The sequence below is a fragment of the Clytia hemisphaerica genome, unplaced genomic scaffold (genome assembly GCF_902728285.1).
Source record: "Clytia hemisphaerica strain Z4C2 unplaced genomic scaffold, Clytia hemisphaerica genome assembly, whole genome shotgun sequence".
Taxonomy (NCBI): Eukaryota; Metazoa; Cnidaria; class Hydrozoa; order Leptothecata; family Clytiidae; genus Clytia; species Clytia hemisphaerica.
The window spans coordinates 50,119-73,986 of NW_027103633.1; the positions used below are offsets into that span (position 1 = coordinate 50,119).

The window sequence follows — 23,868 nt, forward strand, 5'->3', positions numbered from 1 at the left end:
TTGACTTTCAGCGATTGGTTCATTCAAAGCAACTTGGGGTTTGTGCAAAATGTGAGCATATTTATTTTTCTTATAAGCATCATCTTTATAAGAATACAATCCATAACTTTTAATTCAAGGGGTATTGACTTTCAGTGATTGGTTCATTCAAAGCAAGTTAGGGATTGTGCCAAATGTGAGCATATTTATTTTTCTTATAAGTATCATCTTTATAAGAATACAATCCATAACTTTTAATTTAAGGGGTATTGACTTTCGGAGATTGGTTCATTCAAAGCAAGTTAGGGATTGTGCCAAATGTGAGCATATTTATTTTTCTTATAAGCATCATCTTTATAAGAATACAATCCATAACTTTTAATTCAAGGGGTATTGACTTTCGGAGATTGGTTCATTCAAAGCAAGTTAGGGATTGTGCCAAATGTAAGCATATTTATTTTTCTTATAAGCATCATCTTTATAAGAATACAATCCACAACTTTTAATTCAAGGGGTATTGACTTTCGGAGATTGGTTCATTCAAAGCAAGTTAGGGATTTTGCCAAATGTGAGCATATTTATTTTTCTTATAAGCATCATCTTTATAAGAATACAATCCATAACTTTTAATTTAAGGGGTATTGACTTTTGGAGATTGGTTCATTCAAAGCAAGTTAGGGATTGTGCCAAATGGGAGCATATTTATTTTTCTTACAAGCATCATTGTTATAAGAATATACAATCCATAACTTTTAATTCAAGGGGTATTGACTTTCGGCGATTGGTTCATTCAAAGCAAGTTAGGGATTGTGCCAAATGTGAGCATATTTATTTTTCTTATAAGCATCATCTTCATAAGATTATAATCCATAACCTTTGAAGGTTTTGAATTTTGGTGATTGGTTCATTCAAAGAAAGTCAACGATTTCACATAAGAATAGCATTTTAATTTTAATTTTAATCGGTTTCGTTTTTTTCCGAATTGAAATATTTAATCAGCTTATGATTAAGCTCTTAACAATTTGAATGCCATTCACTGATTGCTCGTTTCTTAATTGATTCTTGTGCAATTGACATTGTAGCAAAATTTTAGCATTCCATTCTGCAAATCAATTCAACAAAACAATATTACATTGAGGATAAGATGCGTTTTAAAATGAAAAGTACTTCTTCTCTTTAATTTCATAAATTCATTGGGAGTCAACCAAAAAAAGCCAGTATTTGCCCTTCTTCGAGTTAAAAAATGTTTTTTTATTAAAAATGTCAGATTTCAAAAACGGCTCTTTTAACTTTTAAGAAAATAAGTGAATAAAATAAGGAAATTAAGGACATTTTGAGATTTTAAAAACATTCGAGCCTGAAAATCACGTCGGGAAATCACGAAAATTTACTGGTTCGTATAAAAAAGCGATGATGATTCAAGAAAAATGCGTCGGTATTTTGGTGTTCGCGACCCCCGTGAGAAAATCATGATTCATGGGAAAAAGCATGCAAAAAAATAATACAGCTTGGCTAGGTCAAAAACTTTCTTGACTATTGTAATATACACGATTGTAGAGCTCCACGTGCAGTATGATACAAAATATGCTTACAAGTTGTAAAAAATCCTGTTTAATCCTGTTAAGAAAGATCACATGTTTATGTAAAATGTTTTCCCAAGAAACATACACTTTCACACCTTTTAACTCGAGTTAGCAGCTGTATCTTTTTATTTTACATCGTATTGAGAATCAAAGAAAGAGATTTGTGTAAATTTGTAAATACGCTCTAAATAAAGCAAAATTTGCCAAACGGAAGAGAGAGTTGATGTCACTGGATTGTCACTCAGTTCTTACGTTCTTTATTTTCATATTCTTTAGCATTTATCTCTAGGATAGTTATGGCTCTTTTTCTATAAAGGTTTAAAAACTTTGAAAAAATTGAAAAAAAATGATAAAAAAATTGTATTCTTATGAATATGATGCTTATAAGAAAAATAAATATGCTCACATTTGGCACAATCCCAACTTGCTTTGAATGAACCAATCGCCGAAAGTCAATACCCCTTGAATTAAAAGTTATGGATTGTATTCTTATAAAGATGGTGCTTATAAGAAAAATAAGAATGCTCACATTTTGACAATCCCTAACTTGCTTTAAAAGAACCCATCGCCGAAAGTCAATACCCTTTGAATCCAAATTATCGATGGATTTCTTATAAAAATGATGCTTACAAAAAATGCACAATCTTTAACTTGCATTCACCCGAACAACAGTACCATTGGTGAGTGCAGCATTGCATCCACCAGTACAGTAACTGTTTCCATCATTGCATTGACCAGTGATTCTATCATTGCATTGACCAGCATCATTGATTCCAGCATTGTATTGACCAGTACCATTGATTCCACCATTGAATTCACCAGAACCATTGATTCCAGCATTGTGTTGACCAACACCATTGATTATATCATTGCACTGACCAGCACCATTCATTCAATCATTGTATTGACCAGCACCATTGATTCCATCATTGTATTGACCAGCACCATTGATTCCATCGTAGCATTGACCAGCATCATTAATTCCATCATTGCATTGACCAACACCAATGATTCACAATAAAAACGATTGGATTTATTATCTCCACAGTCATATTCACCAGAACGATCAGATCCTGCTGTACAATCATCAGATTTCCAAAATTCTTGAATAGATTAACCAGAGTTCTAACATTCTCGACTGCTTGAATTCATATCCCGAAATGTTATGAAAATACTTTATGGCCATTACGGTCGACTCTATTATTGAAAAAGATTTTCCTTCTTGTATTGATCCGATTATAAACAAAATAATGTGTTGAATCTTTGCTGGGAATGGTTTTATCTCTTTAAAACGATTAGACCAACTAACCCATCGTTTAAAATAACATTCATATTTTTTAATTGTGTTGTTAGCCCTGGAACAGTTCAATACCCCTGGTACCAGATTAACTTACGATTGTAACTCCGGATCATTAACGTGAAAACTTTGTATGATTTTGCTTAAAAATCAAATCTAAATAAAATAATTATCGATTAGAAAAACGTAAAACGGAATGATTAAATTTTTGTCTCCTAATATGGACCTTTTATATTCCCCTTGTGATACGAAAGTCCTAGAGTCATCATAAAACTGTTTTTCTCTCACGAAATCTTTAAAGACCCCTTCACTTTTATCAAATATGGCCAAAACACCGCGGAAGGCCAATAGGGCACGATCAAAATACCTCTTGTTCTTCCTTTAGAAACTAAAAAATGTTTAATTGCTTTGGGAATTAAATAGACCGGTGGCAAAATGAGATAAAATTCTCCTGTTCAATCGAAGGAAAAAGCATCCGTTCTAAAATTTCCAGGACAAAAATATTTTGAACAAAACCGATCATATTTCTTGTTGAAACTATCTGCAAATAAATCTATAGTAATCTTGCCCCATTTCTCCTCTATTGTTCTCACAAATTCCTTTCTAATAAACCAGTCATCATAGTCTATTATTTTACTTACTTTATCTGCTCTCTTATTGTGTTTTTTAGCGATCCAAGTCACTGTCAATTTTAAGTCCTTTGTCTTACAAATCATAAAAATGTCATTGGCCAACTCTTGTAATAAATCTTTGTTACTGCCAATCCTGACGATCAATGCTGTGCCAATGTTATCTGTGTGCCACAAAACCGTTTTATTCTCTAAAAACTGGTCAAACGATTCCATAGAATATTTTATAGCCAATAACTCCCTAAACGTGGAATTTTCTCCTCTCTCTTCCTTTTGTAAATTTCTGTAACAAACCAAATTATTCAAAACTGCTCCAATCCCTGTGGAACTGGCATCTGAAAAGACTATTAACTCCGGAACTTCATATTTTTTAATGGCTCTTTAATTTAAAACACGTAAATTTATTTTCCAAAACAACAACTCCCTAAGGATGTCATGAAAAAATGTTAAATTCATTCTCTTATCCCAAGACACTCTAGATTCGATTCTTGCTGTAACGCGTGTTGGATGCTGAAAAATGTTTTCAAGTGAAGTCAATAAAGATTGGATGCGCTTTTCGGAAATAGAGTAAGTTTTGTTTTTGAAATCGATTTTTATACCCAACCATTGAATCTCACTTACAGGTTCCCATTGCGATTTTTGATTGTTAGCTATAAAACCAGATTTTTCTAAAGAGCCAGATACAAAATTCGAATTTTCTGTTGCTTTCTCTCTCGAATATTCTATTGATAAACCATCATCATCAAACATGCTATTCTAATCCCTTGAGCACGCCAATAATTCTTAAGTACCCTTACGCGATTTTGGTGAAAATAAGTGGCCCTGAGCTTAACCCAAAAGGCAATACCGAATACAAGAAATATCTTTTCTGTGATCCGCCAAAATCCCAAGAAAATCCCAAAAGCTTTTAGTGGTCCTTATGAATATCAACATGATGGTAACCGCTCTTTAAGTCGAATTTGAAAAGATATGCTTCTGCATCCGAACCAATGAAATCTTCGAAAACTCTCCAATCGTCAAACTTAATCTTCTCCTTCCATAAAAATTGATTTAAATAGCTAACATCTAAAATCAACCTTTTCTTACCACTTGGATCTTCTGATACAGATAAAGGATTTGTCGCAAATGGTTTCTTGACCTCATAAATTTTTCCTTCCCTTAGCAACTCTTCCAAAGCTAGGTCTACAAAATCCTTGTCCTGAAATGCTGATTTATTATTTTTAAATTCAAAAGGGGGTGGGTTATATCGAAATGGTATTTTGCACCCATGTTCTATCGTCTCCAAGATATGTGGGCTAGCCTCTAAAACCTCTCTCCAAAATTGTACATGTCTTCTAAGGTTCCCCTTTACCCTTGGCTTATTGTCAAATAAAGTAAAATTAATCTTACCCTTATCCACCTCCGGATTTTTTAGGGCACTGGTGCTTCCAATGCCCGACTTCACCACAGACGAAACACGCATTGAGTGGGACTGGATACCTTGCCGGTTGACTCTGGTTACCGTTGTGGAAGTGGAGGTTTTGTAGGCCGACTCCTGTGGCTCCTTACTCTCCTTGATATAGAAAGGGCCGTTGAAAAGGCCCGACCAATTGATGTTGTGGCAAATACTGCTGTACAACCTGTTGAGGTATCAAAGACAAACCTTGGATCGGATTTTGGAGATGTGGAAAAGGTAAACTTTGGCTTGGGATTTTGCTGAGTTGGCATAAACCTTTTGGCTGGTGGCTGGTTGAAGAAAACCGATTTTTGTTTTCTTTTTGTCATCGCTCTACCTTCTGCTCTTCGGAGCCTGGTATCGTCATCCGAGTTATCCGCCAAATCGTTAGGCAAATATTCATTGATGGCATCCCAACCTGCTATTGACCGATCTGCGTATTTGAAGATCTTCTGCCGTTTGACCAACTGCTCCTCCATTTTGTCGAGAACAGATGACAACCGTTTCCTAGAAACTGCCTCAAACAGAAACTGCCTCAAACAGAACCTTGGCTTCGTTATTTAACTCATATAACTCTTGCACGAAATTGTATTGTAGTTTATTTGATAAAGTTTTAAATTCATAAGACACATGTTTGTTTCTCATGCTTTTTATTTGGGATTTTAGAAAAGAATTGTTCCTTTCCCTTCTCTCGTCTGCCTTATCAAATTTGTCTTCCAAGAGAGTCAACAAATCATTATGAAAAGCCATAGGATCGAATTGGTTATTGGCCTGCTGTTGAACTGTCCCTTGTGGCTGTGGGTTACCTTGGTGTTGTGGATTTCCTTGTTGTTGTTCCTGATCATCCCTTTGTATCTGTATTGGGATAAAAGCATTTTCATCCTCAGTATCTTGTCTTAACCTTTCCACCACGCTGTTTTTTATATTTTCACGCTGTCTGCGCGCAACTTTTTTTGAGAAAACGCGGGGTTTGGGAAATTTGCCATATCTCAAGAACTAATCATTTTCAGATAAAAAGTAAATACTTTTTGGAAAGCTAATAGAATTGCCTACAATTTACAAAAAACTAGAAGTCAAAAAAAATAATTTCAATAAAAGTTACACTTCTCAGAGTAAGACCCTTTTTTTATGTTTTGCGCTAATGTCACTTTTTCAAAAAAAAGTGGGGGAAAGTTAATTATAATTTTTTTCTTATAGATTTTATCCCAAATTGGACCTTTATGAACTAGAATCCAAAAGAACAGCACTAGAAAAATTGAACTTCATGTGATATTTTACCTGAAAGACATGCCATTTTTAGCAAAAAATATCAAAAAATCTAAGTTTTGCGGTAAAATCAAAAAATAACTAGACTTTCTCAAATAACAATAAAAGGAGGCTTATTACACAACTCAAGGTAAAATATAATGATCCTATCAGTAAAAAATAATCAACAAATAGATATAACACAAGAAGTAACCAATCTTTTTGGTGTACTAGTCAACAAAATGAACGCAATGGTGAATACCGCAAACCACAAAAACTCAATTTTTAGAACTCAGCTGCTCAAAAAACCCATTTGCAAAGTAAAACTAATTTCAAAGTGGCCTTTGAAAGTAAAAAGTGCAATGAGATAGTAAGAATTGCTAGAGATTTGCTTCACTAGAAAAAATGAGACAAAATGGGTTTTGGCCAAGCAAAAGTATCGAAAAACAAGATTCGCAAATATGCGACAAAATATTTCCCAACAACAGCTTTTAAAATTGTAATTGAAATTATTTTCTAACGATGAAACAAAAATTCTTGTCCTTACTTCTTCTTATTCCTTAACTCTATCAATCACTGTAAATAAAGTTATCAAATAAATATACTATAGAAAAGAGAGTATTTTACAAATACACCCTGATAAGAATTTGTTTTCTTCGCACACGCACGCGGTGATAGGCGCGAGCGTTGCACGTATAGAGGTTGTTTACATCAAATTTCTCGAGCGATACTTTGTTAAATTAGTTTCCTTGTGGTAACATACACGGAACCGTCCGCGATAGATGATCTAGACATGTTCACGGACTTATATCCGGATGACGGACTTTTGGCTATCATCCTTTATAAATATTGAATATCATGATACTAGCTGGTCTCTCTGCCAGTTTTTTAGAGAAGTTCTAAGAAATTTTACTTCCCATCGACCGGGTCGTAGGTAAAATATCTTAAATTAATGAATGTCTGTAATTAATTCAAGATTGAAGAATTCGCAGCGCTTTTTTGGTTGCGGTGGCCCCAAGGTGTACTGGAGATCATTTTATCTACATCATTCATATATACTACTATAGCATGTTATCGTATTGAAATCTTGCCACGTGGGGCATACCCCCTAGATACCCAACAGTAGCCCAAATTCTTTAAGTCCTTTAAGCACAAATTAACTTTTGGATTGGATACATTTTTCAGCATCTATTTTAACTTTAATAATATGGTATTTATTTTAATGATTTAACTCAAATTTTCTCAATTGGCGCTTTATTAAATTTTTGTGAATTTACTTTAGGTGCGGCGCGATATTAAAAGTTCAATTCAGTTTTCATATAAAAATTTCTTTTTTGTCTAAATAATAAATGAAAAAGGAAGCAGCACAGAGAAGGGTTAAAAAATTTGGATGTAAATACGGATTATAAACATTGAATATTAATATCAAAAGAAAGAAAAATAATATCAAAGTAACTATTTTTTCTTCGATAGCCAGTTAACTGTCCTGGCAAATATATTTTTGATGCCTTTTAAAAAAATTTATGCCCCAATGAATTTTTAACATTTTCACACTTGATTTTGAACTTTGAAATCCATCGTCCGTTCATAAAGACTGGAATGGAGATTTCCGTTAATTCTTCTCAATTCATGATGTAATCTTTTACACGGAAGCACGCGAAATAATACGGACTAGTGGCAAAAGTCTTTTGTTATTTTGCCACTAGTTCCGGGTTATCTCGGGTGCTTCCGTGGAAAAGATTACGTCATGAATATCATGAATAGCGAGGTTAAATATTTTGATGAAAATCGCCACGACGGATGGAAAATGCTAGTGATGACGTCATAACTCGAGAATTCCGAACCTCAGTTTTGACAAATCATGTTGCGTATTTTCACAAGTGTATTTCGTTCGTCGCAGGGAATTACCCCCTATTTTCATTACTGGGGGAAGATAGTGCCGTAGCCTGCAGATATTTAAATTGACTTTTATTCTAAAAGCCATTCCAGTTTAAATCGACATTCAGAGCTTAATTATACTACATAAGTAAATTGCTGAGTTTTAGTAGGAGCTGCTACTTAGGAAGTAGAGAATTGGCCTAAATCAAGCTGTGTTTGAGAAGTAACGTCGAAATCTTTTAGTGCTTTTTGCATCTAATTTTTGCGGTCGAAATAAAAATATTAGTAAAACAAAATTATAAAAAGGGGGGAATTTAGTTCCCTAAGGTATTGTATTGTATATTGGTGTCCCAGGTGACTTTATGGCATGTGTCAAAATTTTCATCTTTTTGAGACATGCCATAACTTACCTCAGCTTTTTTTTAAAGACAAGCCTACATAATGTTTGCAATGAAGAGTTTCTTTGAGCTATTTACAGTATAAAATATAAAGTACTATGAAAATATATTTAAATCCACATAAATTCATAGAACATCAAATACAAAAGAGCAGGAAAAACTGAAGAGTTTCTTTTTTAAGTTATTATACAGTTTAAAATATGAAGTAGTATCCATGAAAATATATTAAAATCTATATACGCTTAGAATATGAAAATACAAATTAAGAACAGCAGAAGCAAAGTATATGATTGAGAAAGGCAAGTCAAGGAAGCTAAATACTGGTCTATTCTCAAAGCTGGCAAGTTAGATTGGCCAAAACAGTGCCACAGGATAGCTGAAATATAGGGCAAAACAAAATAGAAAAAACAACAAATTGACACACATTCACATTCCGTTCATAGCCCATACTTTTATAAGAACAATTATAATTTGATTTCAAAGTTTAGAAGATGGAATGAAGATGAAACCTTCAAATATCAAAAGAGAACAAAAAACAACAATGTTTTTTTTTCTGCAGCTTTCTCAAATGCTCGTTTTTTCAATGATGAGAGACACACAAGCTCACTGAAGGTATTTGTGTCCATCTGCAAAACAGCATTGAAATAATTACAGTTTTTAGCGGCAAAATATAAAAATATTAACATATGGACAAACATTCTCATCATAGCCCATACTCTTATAAGAATAATTATAAATTGATTCTTTTCAAAGTTCAGAAGACTGAGTGAAGATAAAACTTAATAACCTTCAAACATCAAAAGAGAACAAAAAATAACAATGTAACAGTAGAACGGAATGGTATTTAATTTACCTCCAAGTCATAAAAAGATCAAGATTAAAATTCAATTCTTTTTTCCAGCAAAATTCAAAAGACAGCTACTGTAAATGAGAACAAATATCAAAAGAAATTTTCTTTTACTATAATAAAAGTCATCAATGATAGTTCTATAAATTTATACGTCTCACAGCAAGGGAGTAAGTTTACTTAAACCCAATACAATAATTTTGTGCATCATAAAGCATGATAGAGTTACAGTCCTGCAGTAGGGCAATACTGATGTCATCAACATCACGGGGCACGGCAGAGCCAAATCTTTTAAAGTATTCCTCCACCTGGCTTCCTCCAAACCTAACTTTGACCGATTCGTGATCATCCTCAAATTCTAATAGAGTACTAATTCTCTTTTTGAGTCAGTTCAAGGTAAATTCTCGTATCTACAGAATCTATCGGATGACGGCAAACTGATATAGCATTACATCATCGAAACTGGTTCAATACGAGGCTGTTCTATAATGGTAGTGAGAGTAATGTGTTGGAATTAAAGTGATGATTTCTACTGATTTCTCAGGAGGACCTAGCTCGGAGTCTAAGGAGGACCAGACCAGGGAGACGACCAGGGAGACAAGAGGCAGCGCTGAGCTCTACCCCCATGAATATAGACAACATGGACATAGCTGTCAACAGTTTAATATGTTGTATATTACCAGCCAAGTTGTATGTATTTACAACTACTGATAACTATAATGAACATTATGCAAGCAAACATGATGGCCATATATTCAATAAGAAGAAGGTAAAATAACACAACCACAATCATTTATATACATTGACAATCATTACTCATAACTAAATATAAATTATGGACTCATGTCTGATGATTAGTATAAATAGGAAAAATTATTTTTGTTTGTAAGACTTTCTTGACTTGACCACGGGAGCTTCCGTTGTAGGAACCTCCCACCCGCCCAGCGCACCGGAAACCTCCGGTGCAAAAAGTGCCATTTTTCCGTGCACCGGAACACAGGAACGTGCACTCCCGGTGCTTTGAGTTGAGCTGCACTGGAACACCGGAAACGTTTCGTTCTTTATTTATCGACGATGTTCCCATGTGTGATGCACGTGATAATTGTTTATAAATTGAGCAAAGTCAGCTATATCGTATTATTCCTGACTAACTCTATCGCTGGATAGCCCTGTATCTGACGTTCATATCATACCTTTTAATTTATTGCGCAATGATCAAATAAAAAGTTCGGTTGGTACTGGCTAATCGCATTTTCTTTTCGTGACCCTGTCAAAACGACTTTTTAGAGCGTGCGAAAATCCCTTGCACCGGAAGCACGGGAAGAGCACCAGAATTTTCCGGTGTGCAAAAATGGCGTTTTTTTAGCTGCACCAGAAAACACCAGAGATTTCCGGAGCGCCGGGAACGGAGGGTCCTCTTCCGTTCACTCCGACCTTAAACTAGAACTAGAACTAGGACTAGACAATGATTATAATAATCGCGTCACACAGCGTGATTTTTTGACATTTTTTAACCGGCAGGTACAAAATGCATAAAACATAATGCATATTGCATAATGCATAATGCGTAATATTTGAAAGATGTCAATTTTAGAGGCTATAATAAGGAGAATTTGAAAGATAATACTTTCAACAAAACAAATATACCATTTTCTACCAGAAAATAAAGGGTAGAAAGCTGTAAATTTGAATTTTGGATGATGAAGAAAATCCATGATCCACTGAAAATGCTTGTCGCCATGTTGATTTTCATAGTTGTATTTTACAGAACGTAGTATAATGTAGAAAAAACACGAAAATATCTCCTCCGTATATTACTTTTCTTACTCGGAAACGTAAATTTTGAAGCAAGATCTTTCTGGGTTTTCTCAGAGATTTTTTCGAACAATTGCGAATAAATTTCAACGGGTTTACCCTCTTACAAAGCATTAACCATGTGAATGCTTTTTGTTACATAAGCCAATATCCAGCCAATATAAATTAAAGAGCTTCATCCGGGAGCTAGATCAAAGAAAAGAGACTTCGAATCTTTTTACATTCGAATGTTTATGTTTCTTTTGAGAAGGAAGAAGGGGGAAATCTTTCTGATCTGTTGCATCTTCTTATTATTTATGCGGAAAACCCTTTGATGTATAATTCGAATATTTTCTCTTTCGTTCGGATTCGAAAAGTAAATATTATGTCTGGGGAAATCCCTCTGATTGGAATGTTTACAAGAAACTTTTCTAAAGAGGTTTTTGCGGTTTTAGCCTCTGCAAAGGAGAGTTTTAGAAAATATAAAATCGTTCTGTAAATTACCCAATACTATTATGCATTATGCAATATGCTTTATGTTTTATGCATTTTGTACCTGCCGATTTTTTAACCAATGAAATCATTTGTTTATGCCTCACTAAAGGTCTTTCAAGATTACAACACAAAATAAAATGGGGGTCAACATGAACTTTAAAGCCTGCTGCAGGGAAGGGAAATGGTTTTGACGAACCAAATATATACAATAATAAGCCAGGGGATGTCAATCGAACAATTTGATTGTCGAATCAATCGAACTCAGTCGAATTCAATCGAACTGATCGATCCAACTGATATATCGAATCAATTGAACTCAATCGAACTGATCATTCCAACAATTGAACTCAATCGAATATTTACATTTTTTTTACGGTTGATTGGGTTCAATTGATTCGATCAATCAGTTCGATTGACTTCGATTGACTCGACAATCAAATTTTTCAATTGACTTCGATCACAAGATATATTGTACTCTTTTTAACCAATCACCAATCAGATTGCAGATATCTTTCGGAACGCTGATAAATGCACAATTATCAGGTCCAGGTATCTTCAGAACACTCGGTAACAATGAAGACACATTCAAATCAATCATAAATTAACAAAAATACTTAGATTCTTGATACTCAGATGTGTCAACTACAAACTAGGCAGATCCTAGGGGCTTGCATGTTGTTTTATTATGCTATGATGTTCCTGGGTGTGTTTTTTCCTAGATATAATAGCTTTAGTGTTCCAGTCCTTCTTACTAGCCAAGTAGTCTGTACAATCAGCAATATATACTATGTAAATAGGCAGTCAATTTAGCTTCTGAACAATCCTTTATTGGTATACTTATACAGTTATCTTTCGCATTTGGATGTGCTTCTTTGTTACAGTACAGGTCTTCAAAAGCATTTATTAAAGGGATTCTGAGCAGCGACAGATCTGAGGGGTGACAGGACAATTGCCCCCAGGACAATTACCCCCATGCCCCTAGACAATTTCATTATTTTTCATCCCCCTTTCAAGTGCCTCATTTCCATATAATAATCATTTGCATTTTGAATCCAAAAAGATGATACAATCTTTTCTTTCTTCTTTACTTTGATGAGTAGCGGTTGACGAGATATTTTCCACTTCAATACAATGTTCTTCATCAATCCCGAGATGAGAGCAGATGAAAGAAGTATTAACAACAGCTCTCTTCTTTTTACTGAAAACGCATTTTCCGCTTTTTGATGGTAGATCTGCTGCCTTCCCAATCGATTCCCTCATTAAAGGCTCTTTGACTTGATAAATATCTTTATAAGAAAATATATCCATGTTATTGTCAACTGACAATGGTTGTTATGAAAGATGCAGTTGAACAAAATGGCAACCATTGATTCCGGATTTCAGATACATAGATTGGATTATAATAATCAAAATTAAAGTGAGCAACAGAACATTTCGCGAGGAGTTTAATCAGTCATTTTCGTGACGGGAAAAGGTGGGGTAGGGCGCTGAAGTGTACTGTATACTTACTTGAAATACTTGGAAATGTTGATTTTGTGTTTTATTGAGTTAAATCCAGCATTGTTTGTGGCACCCGGAACTAGCAATGGGTTCCGAAGTTGTGACAATATTCTAGATAAGGTAGAACAAGTGTCTTCAAAGAGCGAGTGTTGGTGTAGTTGCTCTTGTTCTGGAGGTCCTGAGAATCGGGAATGAGGTTTTCTGGACATTTGAAAACAACATTGCTTATGTGGTGCTTGAATTAACAGGCTTTGACCAGGTCCCTGCTTTGACATTATAATCATACTCTTAAATTACAGTGTTTCTCTTAATCATGTTGCTTGTCTCTGCTTTGACTTAAGTATTTGGTCTTTAATGTAAAACTCAAACTTGACACTATTGAACTCCATGTTATCATCCGCCCAGTGATAAACTGTATTTTAAAATTTTAGGTCTCCTTGAGGTTTTTGAGTATATTCAATGTTAACTACACCTTTAATGAGTCTTGTGTCATCTGCAAAAATTCATCATGAATGTCTCCTACTAAGATAAGGAGGGGGTAGATGGAATGCTATCCATTATTACGTTTTGGTGATGATTTGTTAAGAATGATTGTAATAATTTGAAAATCTTTTCACTCGTATCAAGATTTCGAACTTTGACAAGTGCCAGGTTTATGTCTACTTTATAAAATACCTTGGAAAAGTCAAGGTAGACAACATTTGTATTTCTGTCTTGTTACAATAAGGACAGACAAGTAAGATCTTCTGGAGTGAAAGCTATGCTGGTTTGAATTGAAGATAGCATTCTCCTCAATGAATTTTGTCAATAATTCTTGTACTGCAGGATCTCTTTTCAAAGATTTTCACAAAGTAGGGCGATATCTTCCAGGTTGAATTTGATTTCCTCCGTTGTGGATATATATAGGCATAATTAGGAATTTTTCAGGGTTCCAGGGATTTTTCCAGTATTTAGACAATGAAATGAGGTAAATTATCGAAATGATCCAAGGGAGGTAAATTCGCTTGATAGCCAATGATAAAGTTATGTAGTCAGCACAGATACTCTCAGAAAGCCTTTGATCCTGGAAACCCTTGACTGTAGGAGATACAAATTAAAATCCATCCAAAGAAAGTTGTTGTAATGTAAGATTTCAACCAATTCAAGGGAGAATCAAATTCTGCATCGTTTTTTCCCTCTATGTTACAATATTGTCATATATATTTTTTTGACACACTAGCTACTTTTTAACAAAAAAAAAAAACAAATAGCAAAAAATATAATACATGTCGATTGTTGAATGAGGTGGGGTTGGGCTGGTAAGAGATTTCCGGTGGGGGTAACCATATGTAGGTGGGGTTGACCTTTTTCAAGTGGGGGTTGGATGCTGCCCACTATGACTGTCAATAAACTGCCATCAAATTGCAAACCTTACTGATGAAATTGAATTTAAAAAAGCAATAGATAATAAATCAAACATTCCCAGCAGGGATGGGGGGTACAAATCATTTAAAGAACTTGAAGATTAAAAAGAATTATGATAGTTTCTGTTTTAAACGTAATGTACCTATAAAAATAACTGTTTATAATAGGAACTGTCTTACATGAGATTTACTTTGACGTCAAAAGTTTTGCGGCTTGAAATTCCTGCGATTTTAAAGAATTTGCTTCGATTCGCGAAACTAACTGGTCACGAAAAAAGTTAATATTGCTGACTCGCGAAAGATCACTAAAGCTTGGTGTCTACTGGAAAAATAAGATCGTCGCGAATTTATCTGTCGCCAAAAATAAATCCAGACATATATCGTCGCTGTAAAATAAGAGTGCCTCATGTCCATTTTTGACATTTTGAGGAAATAGCATTTCAAGTATTCTCATGTTTGTAGTATTTGACATAAGGCACTCTTATTTCCACCCTTATATCGTCGCTGTAAAATAAGAGTGCCTTATGTCCAATACTACAAACATAAGAGAACTTAAAGCGACGATAAACTTGTTTTTTTTATATAAGCATTGAACTTATAAGCATAAAGCAAGCATTACTTGAGTCTACGAAAAATGTTTTTTTCCTGATTTTGGCTTTTTTTGGCTGGAATTTTACGGATTTTTAGTATTTCCCTAAATTTATTTAAAAACAAAAAAAACAGCAAATACTTTCACTTTCCACTTTATAAGAAAAACCAGGCAAAAACTTTTTCTTCATGATTCGACACACACCGCGAAATATTTCATTAAGTCAAATGTGCGAAATAAAATTCTCGCGAAATAACAAAGATTTTCTGGCCGCGAAAATTTTTGACATTAAAGTAGATTCAAAAATAACTGTTTTACAATGAATGTAGCTATAAAAATAACTGTTTTACAAGGAATGTAGCTATAAAAATAACTATTTTACAAGGAATGTAGCTATAAAAATAACTTTATTTGGTACAGGCGATTGCAACAGCAATTATTTTTGCAAACGAGTCTTTTCGAGCCAGATTCCATTGGTAAATGAAAAATTGGACATAAAAGGTGAAATGCTCCTGTGTCATCAGTTTCCCTGATGTCTTGATGCACTGCAGAAAACTGTTAAACTGCTCGCAAATGGATGTGTTCAAGCCGTTGAATCCAAGCAATCTGTTTGACTTGAACACATCAGAACATTTATGTCCATATCCATGGAAGATATCGTGGAAAAAGCGGGTGGCTTGGAAGAAACCACTTTCCCTGTTCCTACCATACTCCTCCAATGAACAAGCAAAGTCATAGAAAATTTCATATGGTGCCTTTTTCAAGAAAGCGTATAGAGACGCTGCAGCATCTTTTCGGCCTTCTGCGTGGGGAATTATATGATATCCGTAACAGTGCCCGTGTGCAAAACCACAAAAACAAATAGGATCTGCCTTTGGCAGTTGGAAAAATCTTTGAACAAACGTCTTTGTCAGGAAGATCGTCAAAGTTGTCCAACCTTTTGTTGTCTTTGTCGGCGCTAAACTTTCTCGTTTCCCGAATCTGGTCCCCATCATGAAAATAGTACGCTCTCCCGTCTCTTGGAGGATTATATTTCTTGACTAATCTTGGATCTTCAGGGGGAACCTCATCATCCATTATCTCTTTTCTTAGAAGAAAAAGATATCTAAGAAATTCAACTCCGTATGTTTTAGGTGCAGATCCTTTGGAGAGAGATGTTACGATGAACAGCCAATCACCGAGCTCAGGAAAGAAGAACTTTGAAGACCGATGGAATTCTTCTACAACTCGCCACAGATCACTGTTCTCTTCGATTGCATTCACCGACGCCAATAAAGTGTTCAAAGTTTCAAATTGAGGTAGGTATCTTTTTGGAATTAGATTAGTTAAACTTGTATCTTTGGTTAATATCACTATTAATTTACTCAATGATGTTCTTTCGAGAGTTGAGATATCACACTCAAAGAGTTTTTCTGTCACTAAACGCACCACAGGGATTTCTGATCTCATCAGTGTTTTTTTCGCTACTTCTAAATCTTCTTTACTGGCCTTGACTTTGCCACAAAAATGTCTTGAAATTAAATTTAGAGCCTCGTTGACGACTATTCTTGATTTACTGTTGCGGTTGTTAATGAAGGTTCGGTCATATCTCCTTCTTTTTGTAGGAAAAGAATCTCCGACAGGCTGCTCAATTGGTGTCACATTAATCTGCTTAAATGTAATTCCGATCTTTGTGGCATCGGCGGCCAGGTATTTTGGATCTGATCCACAACTCGGACATTTTTGAACAAAGTCCAGATCCATTGCTGAAGCCCAGCTGAACCACCACTTGATCAGAGTGTTCCTGGACATAAATTCACATGGAGACTGGTAGTCTGTGTACCTGTTTTTGACAACCTTGACAAACCCTGAAAATGTTTGTTTGCTGGTCATTACGCTGTCCACGAACTCCCAGCCTATTTCGTACCCGCAGGCAACTGTTGTGCTAGATCGAAACAAACTGTCTTCAGACCCGTCATAGTCCCGAAAGCAGCTGCCACCCATACACGTTCGCTCGTAAAGTCGACCTTTGGCTGCACCCATGGTAGAGAGTAAACGATAGTTTCCCCGCGAGGCATTATATGACCGTCTGGATTCTCTTCGTTGTACCATCCACCCTAAATAAACAAGATAAAACTTGTTATGAAATGTTAGAATGACTTTCATGGAAGTGGATATGATATGACTGCGCTTATAACAAATGGTATCACGCAATAGGCTATCGACACAACAATAGGCTATCGACACAACAATTGGTTATTTTTGCATTAAAATGAAATCAAGTCAGTTAACTTTTAATCCACAAGATTTTCATAGATTTTATAACTAACTTTGATTTGATTACATTGACATTGGAAAAACGTAAATTAAGCTTACCTCACATCCACAATTACCATTCTTTGATGGAATGAGTTTGATTTCCTGACCAAGTAAAATTTGTATGGCCCGCCTTTTGATGTTTTCTTGATAAATTTCGTCCCTCTTATCGCTGACGCGCCAAACGCTTGGAGCTTTCTCATGGAATTTCCATCGACCAGTATCTTCGTCGAACACCTTTTCCCACTAAAATGAGATGGAATAACGACTTAAAATGTTATGTTACACTAGTGAACTGTTATCATATAGAATGACATCTTACTTTGGCTGCGTCATCGTCTATTCAGATTCCTTTTGTTAAAAGTGATTATTGGTCGTAAAAACAGTTTCTCAAAATCTGAAGCATGGATAAAAACCTCTTCATAAGGGTATATTGTCACTACATTTTGTCTCAGTTCAGAAAGATTTCATTTAAAAAAATGTTTGATATTTACAAAATTATTTCAGCTTACAATCTGAAATTTTGCATTGCAGCTAAGGGACCCCTTATAGACACGCTTCATTTTGAGGAAAAAAGCTTGTATTTATTCTATCTGATGATAGTTCTATGGTTACACTATGATAGTGTGTGGATTAGACACCCTGATCGGGTTATTTTGTTATTTTTATCAGTTGTACATATTGTGTTTTTTTTATCATATTCAGCTCTTAATTTGACCTTAGTGTATTTTGTAATTAAGATTTAAAGTTTGTAAAGCGAGCAATACCTCAATAGGTTCAGCGTCGGATACAAAATCATCACATTCCATGTCGTTGTCGTTTTCGTTTTCATTTTTATCTTCGTCCTGCACACCTTCTGTGAACTTCAGGGTGGTCACATCAAAAGAACTCCTTAGAAACTCAAGGTGTGGGCAAAGGTTATCAGATTTTTGGAACGTATCCAAGTACCGCTCCTTGGAAATTTTTGAACGGCAATAGGAGTTATGACACGTTATTGTGTTGTGTCCCTTTTTATTCCTGCAAATCGTAATCAGTTCCGCCTCATTGTTTTCGATTACTACAGCGAACCTGAAAACGTTTATTTTTCCAGGTAGCTGTAGGATTGGCTTATTAATGGATTCCTCTGCCTTGGAAATTGAATCTCCATTAAAATAATGTCTCCCTATTGAAGTTTCCTCGAGTTCATTCGGCACGAAATTCATGGGTTTGAGCACGAGTAAATCTTCTGCGAGCCGAGAATGACAGCATTTCAAGCCTCGAAAACCCACTGTACCGTTTACATCTTCTTCGTTTACTGTGGACTGCAGGAGGTCGAACACTGCGCAGGAGCAAGTGATGATTGGACCTGTCGTCGTTCCTTTGATTGTCACGTGCACAAAATCTTTATCCTAAAGTAGAAAAGATTAGAAATAAAAGACAACTCTTCCCTGCATGGTCTAATGGTATCGGATTCCCATAGAGTAGTTAAGCCCAAGAAATAAAAACGCACTAAAAAACGAAATACCTTATAGGAAGAAATTTTGGCGGAAAGAAATTTGGCGGATTTGGCGGATTTGGCTGAAATGCATTTTTCACTGGGATTTACTGTTCAAATTTTAAATTTCAAAGCACTGACTTACTTTAAATTCACCAGTCATCGGATCAATGTTGTTCATTAAGATTATTTGAAGAGATGGAGCCTTTAATACTCTCCAATTCAAACAGCCTGATGAAAAAAGTTTTTCCACGTAATGCAGATAGAGTTTCTCGTCTTTGTTTTTCTGTGTTGCGATTGAAGAGATGTTTTTGGATAATTCTAAGACTTCCTCCTCGTCAATACCAAGGTGGTTACAAATGTATGGAGTGTCAACGACGACTCTTTTCTTTTTGTCAAACACGCACTTTCTTCTCTTCGAAGGTGGGCCTTTGACATCAGAATCATTGTATAAATCAAGCATAACATGAAGGGCATTAATGATATTACTAGGTGTTGCGTTAAACACAACGGTATTTATAATTCTGTTTCTTGGCGAACTACACGGGTATTTTGTAGACGTGGAAAAGCGTTGAGCAAATTTAACTTGTTGTTCAGCAGGATCTTTGGCCAGCGACCAAAGATAATAATGATTGTTTGGTATTTCAGATAAAATGTCTAATTGCTCTTGTAGAGACAATGGACCCGTATAATTACTTTTCTGGAATATTGATTCCGCTTCTTCGGATGAATTTAAATTTTGGAGCTTATAAGCAACAAGAATTGCTTCCCAATCGATGCCTTGATCGAAGTCTCTCTGGCTCGACAAATACCTGAATAAGAAAAGATCGACACTTCATTATTCAAGATGTATTTTAAATGTTGTTGTTTCTTTGGTAAAACCATGAATCGTAAAACTACCGACAGGTTGTACGTTTTTTACGGTGCAAGTGAACCGAGAACTACGTAGATGACGAATTATGCAAAAATAAGTATGCCTACTATTTTTTCCCTTGCGCACTACAAATACAATGTGTCTACCCCTAATTAGGGCTCGGATTATATTTGCTTAACTTTCTATTGTTCTTAATCAATAGAGATCATTGTTTCGTTACCAAAAACTTGTACCTTAAATGTATCTGTTAAAATATGTACCTTAAGTGGGTTAGTTTTTGTATGATTTCTTTCATTTTCCTAGGGGTTTTGGCCAAAACTCGGATTTTAAGTTATTCGCGAGGACTACATTTCTCCGAAATCGGGAAAATTAATCCACGCTAAATTTAATTCAATCTACTATTATCAAAATTCATTTTTGCTTGTATTATACACAACGGGGGTTTGCGGTTTGCGTTGGGCGGGCACATAATACTGCAGAGTTTTCAACCTGCCATAGAATAGTTTATCAAAATAGGTTCTTTCGACTTAATTATTCACTTTTTATGTACATGTTTTTTTATAAGCAAGTGTAAGCCCCTTGGTCAGGCTCGTGTATGCTTAAGTTCTCAAAGCATCCATGCATAGCTTATTATATCCTTATGAATCACCCCGAGCCAAGTTTTTAGTGAATTTTCAGAAATTTTGTAAAAGTTTGTTCAGTTTTTGGGAGCGGTGGAATGTAGCTAGCCGTGGAATGTCTTATTTTTTACTTGACCTCTACCAAACCTTTTTCAACAGATAAAAAAATGACAACAAAATGTTTCAGACTGATATATAAGATTATGCTATGCTTAGGAATTCTGCAAATCTAAACCTTCATATGCTTATAAGCGTTATAAGCGCTTATTAAAATGCTAAATGTTAAAAGGTAACAAGGCTAAATGTTATCCCGTGTCTTGGAGCTTCTACTATTGATGCTCAAGGATCAAGGACAAGAAATACAAATCACAACAGTCAATTTGTCGGTTCAATCCTCACACACCGGACACTATAGGTTTGATTAGAAATTACTTTGATGTGGATTTCAGGTCAAAAGTTAAATAGCCAAAAATTCCCCAAAAATTTCGAAAACAGATGTCAGATATTTTGTTCATTCTATATTCTAAAAATTCTATTCATCGGCGAATATTCAGGAAATAGGGTATATCTTAAAGTGATACGGTCGAGAACTTCTCCGGCTTGACAAACAAGAATAGTTAAAATTGTTGGAATCGTGATAGGAATAGGAAAGAATAAGCAACACGGAGTAGTTTGCATTTCAATTTGAATGAATGTATTTCAGATGATTAAAAGGTACTGTTGAAGTACATCGTTCAAATAAGAAATTGAAGATATTTAACTGTAGAACTTACCAAAAACGGGATGTCTGTTGTGTAAAATGTCTCGTAGGTAACGTAAGGTGTCATAATATGTCATGTGTCAAAGAAAAAAGTATAAAAAGCAAATTTTGTAACTGTCAAAAAACGTTGTAATCTGAAAAATACACTTATAAATCGTCCTATTAGATATGGCATCAATAATATATGTCAAAAAACTTTTTTTAGCCTTTAAAACCTTATCTTCATAAAAGTAAAAGTTAGCCTGCTGTCCAAAAGATCATCATAGAGAATAACTGTTGGTATAATGGCGTTTTAGTTAGTAGCAGTCACTGTTTTGTACTGATACGAATATCTAATTTCTGATCTCTAATAGATGCGGAGGTTAGAAAATACTGCTGGAGCAGAGCAGAGGAATATTGATGATGATTCCATAAACTAACTAACAAAAAACCTATGACAGACCAGAAAGCGGTTAATCGTATCAGGATATATCAGTAGTTGTAAATTATTTTTTAATATTTAATAAAAAATTGAATATGATTAATCAATAAAATTACCTGTTGTCGGAATCATTTGTTTTTGTAGTTGCCTTATCCACTAGTACGACACAGCCAATAGTTCGGATTTCACTCGAAGCCTCTAATTCCGATAATAAGGTTTTGAGACAGTTTACAACACTCGTCTTGTTATTCCTTAAATTGTTGGAATAATACCCACGCTGTCTTGAGGATCCTAAAAGAATCAAGTAAGTAACCGACTCATGCATTATTCTTGATCCATCTTGGTACTAGAACCAGTAATGCCCATTGTGTTAAAAAGAAATCATAAGATATTCTCGGGGATATTCTGCAAAGAACGAAACCCTCCCTCCCTTTATAAGTTTTTGAAATAAGTTCACAAATGTTTTAGCTGCTAAAAGAAATCATTTTGATCTAAATAGTAAAAGAATTAAGTAAGAAGAAAATTATACCTTTAGTTTTTTTCAATTTCTTTCGTATCATATCTTTTCTTAGTCGGTCGTTCGCGACATCAGCAGCGTTAAATGATTTCAATGACAATGTCCTACATTCCAGTTTGTTGTTTATTAAAGCTTCGCCGTAACTTCTAAAACGAAAAACAATAAAGAAACAGAAGCATTACTACAAACATTTAGTAAAGAAGCTAAACTAATTCGATATTTGAACATAGTTATACGGCTAATAGTTATTTCAATTTCATGGTTATTTTCTGATTTTATTTTTGTAATAAATATCATTAATACGCTAGGGGTTTCCAAAAGAGGGATCAAAGTTACCTGTAGTAGCCAGAGTAGGAGCCATGCTCAAGATAACGCGTCATTATAGTTTTTTCTTTGATTAATTCGAACGTGCAAGCAAAAAATAGTCCACCCGTTTCATCGCAGCTGGATAAGTTAAGAAGACTCTGCTCACACGACAACAAACTCAGATAGCTTTTGTGAGAAGCAGCTTCCAACTTCTCATCTATAGAGTGGATAAGATGGCATGCTTCACTCGTTTTGATTATTTTGTCAGAGGCGATTAATGTTGAATTGTTGATACCTTTGTGTGATTAAACATAAAAACAATATATGAATTAATGTTTTCAAGAAAAAAATTGAAGAGTGAAATACAAATTGCTAAAATTAGTTTGTGTCTTATTAGTATCTACCTGGCAAAAATGACTTTTGAATTTTAACTCTTAAAATTGAGAAATAAAATAATGAAAAAAATAATTGCGAACGAAACAAGTGTAAACAGAATATGAACAGTTGGAATACCTTCCCGAAACATGGCATCTGCGTGTCGTGTACTTGTTGATGGCGGATATGTTGAGGGGTCTAGAGAAATGAATGGGAAATTTCCAGATCAAAAACAGATAAAATCAATAGTTAATTATGATTCCTTATTTATATCAACTGAGATCAACTCTGTCACTAAAATTTGAAAAATACCTTCCGAAGATGACACAATTGGTTCTTCATCAGCAATGCCCATGTCAATGTCATTAGATAGTGAAGAATCTAAAAAATATATAACTTGACATCGCAGGAGGATCGTCTTTCATTTTATCTATCAACAGCTGGTCAATTATATTCAACTGAATTCTGATAATTAGATATAATCATGCTAAATTCACACAAAAGTTGTGAAAAAGTTTTTATATGAACTGATGAATTCAAGGCAACTGATTACGATTTACAAAATCTTCAAAGTATGATATTAATGCACAACTTTTTCTAAGATAGGATAGGGATGAGGATTGAATCTTAAGAATCAAATTTCATTCCAGGATTGAATCCTGTTGTATTAAGTATTACCTGATGTCAATGATTTGATTGGTTCCAACATTGCAGAGCTGTATTGATTTTGAACAAACCATTAATTAAAAATTTAACAAACTATTAATAATTCTATTAAAAATATCTGTTTAAGCAGAGATGTGTCTCATCATGACGTTAGGAACATTCGAAGCTTGTTTGTGAATTTCTTTGCTTAAATTAAAGTTACACAAATGTCTTTCGAAAAAAACTGTGACTTTAAATTTTAATGTTTAAAAAGATCTAAAAAGATCAAGATTTTTACAAACATACCTGAGGAAACTTTTTTGATTCAGATTAGATTTTGTGTTTTTTTAATATATTTCAGTATATTTTCCAATCTGTAAGAGGAAAAAAACAAATAAATTAGTTCTTAATTTTTTAACTTTTTTTAAGCTTTGAATTCAACCTTGCAACGTTTCCTTCTTATCAATTAGCAATATCTTCAAATTCCTACATTGAGAATCACAAAAGAG

At 34.6% G+C, this 23,868-nt stretch overlaps 2 protein-coding genes and 1 long non-coding RNA gene across 3 annotated transcripts; 1 reads left to right on the forward strand and 2 right to left on the reverse strand.

The window, feature by feature from the left end:
• Positions 1-10,043: 10,043 nt before the first annotated feature.
• On the forward strand, positions 10,044-16,760 carry LOC136802602 (uncharacterized). The gene is made up of 3 exons (XR_010846022.1): positions 10,044-10,060; positions 16,206-16,370; positions 16,677-16,760. It is a non-coding gene; the product is annotated as an uncharacterized lncRNA (long non-coding RNA).
• A 207-nt stretch (positions 16,761-16,967) lies between these two features.
• Positions 16,968-18,182, reverse strand: LOC136802601 (uncharacterized). Its single transcript, XM_067059355.1, has 3 exons — positions 18,135-18,182; positions 17,428-17,613; positions 16,968-17,168 (listed from the first exon to the last, which is right to left on the reverse strand). Exons 1-3 carry the CDS (start codon positions 18,174-18,176, stop codon positions 16,968-16,970), a joined length of 429 nt encoding a protein of 142 aa, XP_066915456.1. The 5' UTR covers positions 18,177-18,182.
• Positions 18,183-18,424: 242 nt separating this feature from the next.
• On the reverse strand, positions 18,425-23,735 carry LOC136802672 (uncharacterized). The gene is made up of 10 exons (XM_067059432.1): positions 23,666-23,735; positions 23,393-23,430; positions 23,027-23,095; positions 22,853-22,912; positions 22,370-22,634; positions 22,046-22,179; positions 21,633-21,807; positions 18,987-19,653; positions 18,641-18,755; positions 18,425-18,435 (listed from the first exon to the last, which is right to left on the reverse strand). Exons 2-10 carry the CDS (start codon positions 23,421-23,423, stop codon positions 18,425-18,427), a joined length of 1,527 nt encoding a protein of 508 aa, XP_066915533.1. The 5' UTR covers positions 23,424-23,430; positions 23,666-23,735.
• Positions 23,736-23,868: the final 133 nt, after the last annotated feature.

Bases quoted from the DNA above. Each gene is read 5' to 3' on its own strand.
- LOC136802672 (XM_067059432.1), bottom strand. From the start codon at position 23,423: ATGTTGGAACCAATCAAATCATTGACATCAG. The intron at 19,654-21,632 runs GTAATTTTATTG...TTTCTTATTCAG, and splicing joins ACAAATGATTCCGACAACAG to GTATTTGTCGAGCCAGAGAG. The intron at 18,756-18,986 runs GTAAGTCAGTGC...TTTCTACTTTAG, and splicing joins CGATGACTGGTGAATTTAAA to GATAAAGATTTTGTGCACGT.
- LOC136802601 (XM_067059355.1), bottom strand. From the start codon at position 18,176: ATGGAATGTGATGATTTTGTATCCGACGCTGAACCTATTGAG. The intron at 17,614-18,134 runs GTATTGCTCGCT...ATCTCATTTTAG, and splicing joins CCGACGCTGAACCTATTGAG to TGGGAAAAGGTGTTCGACGA. The intron at 17,169-17,427 runs GTAAGCTTAATT...TTGTTTATTTAG, and splicing joins ATGGTAATTGTGGATGTGAG to GGTGGATGGTACAACGAAGA.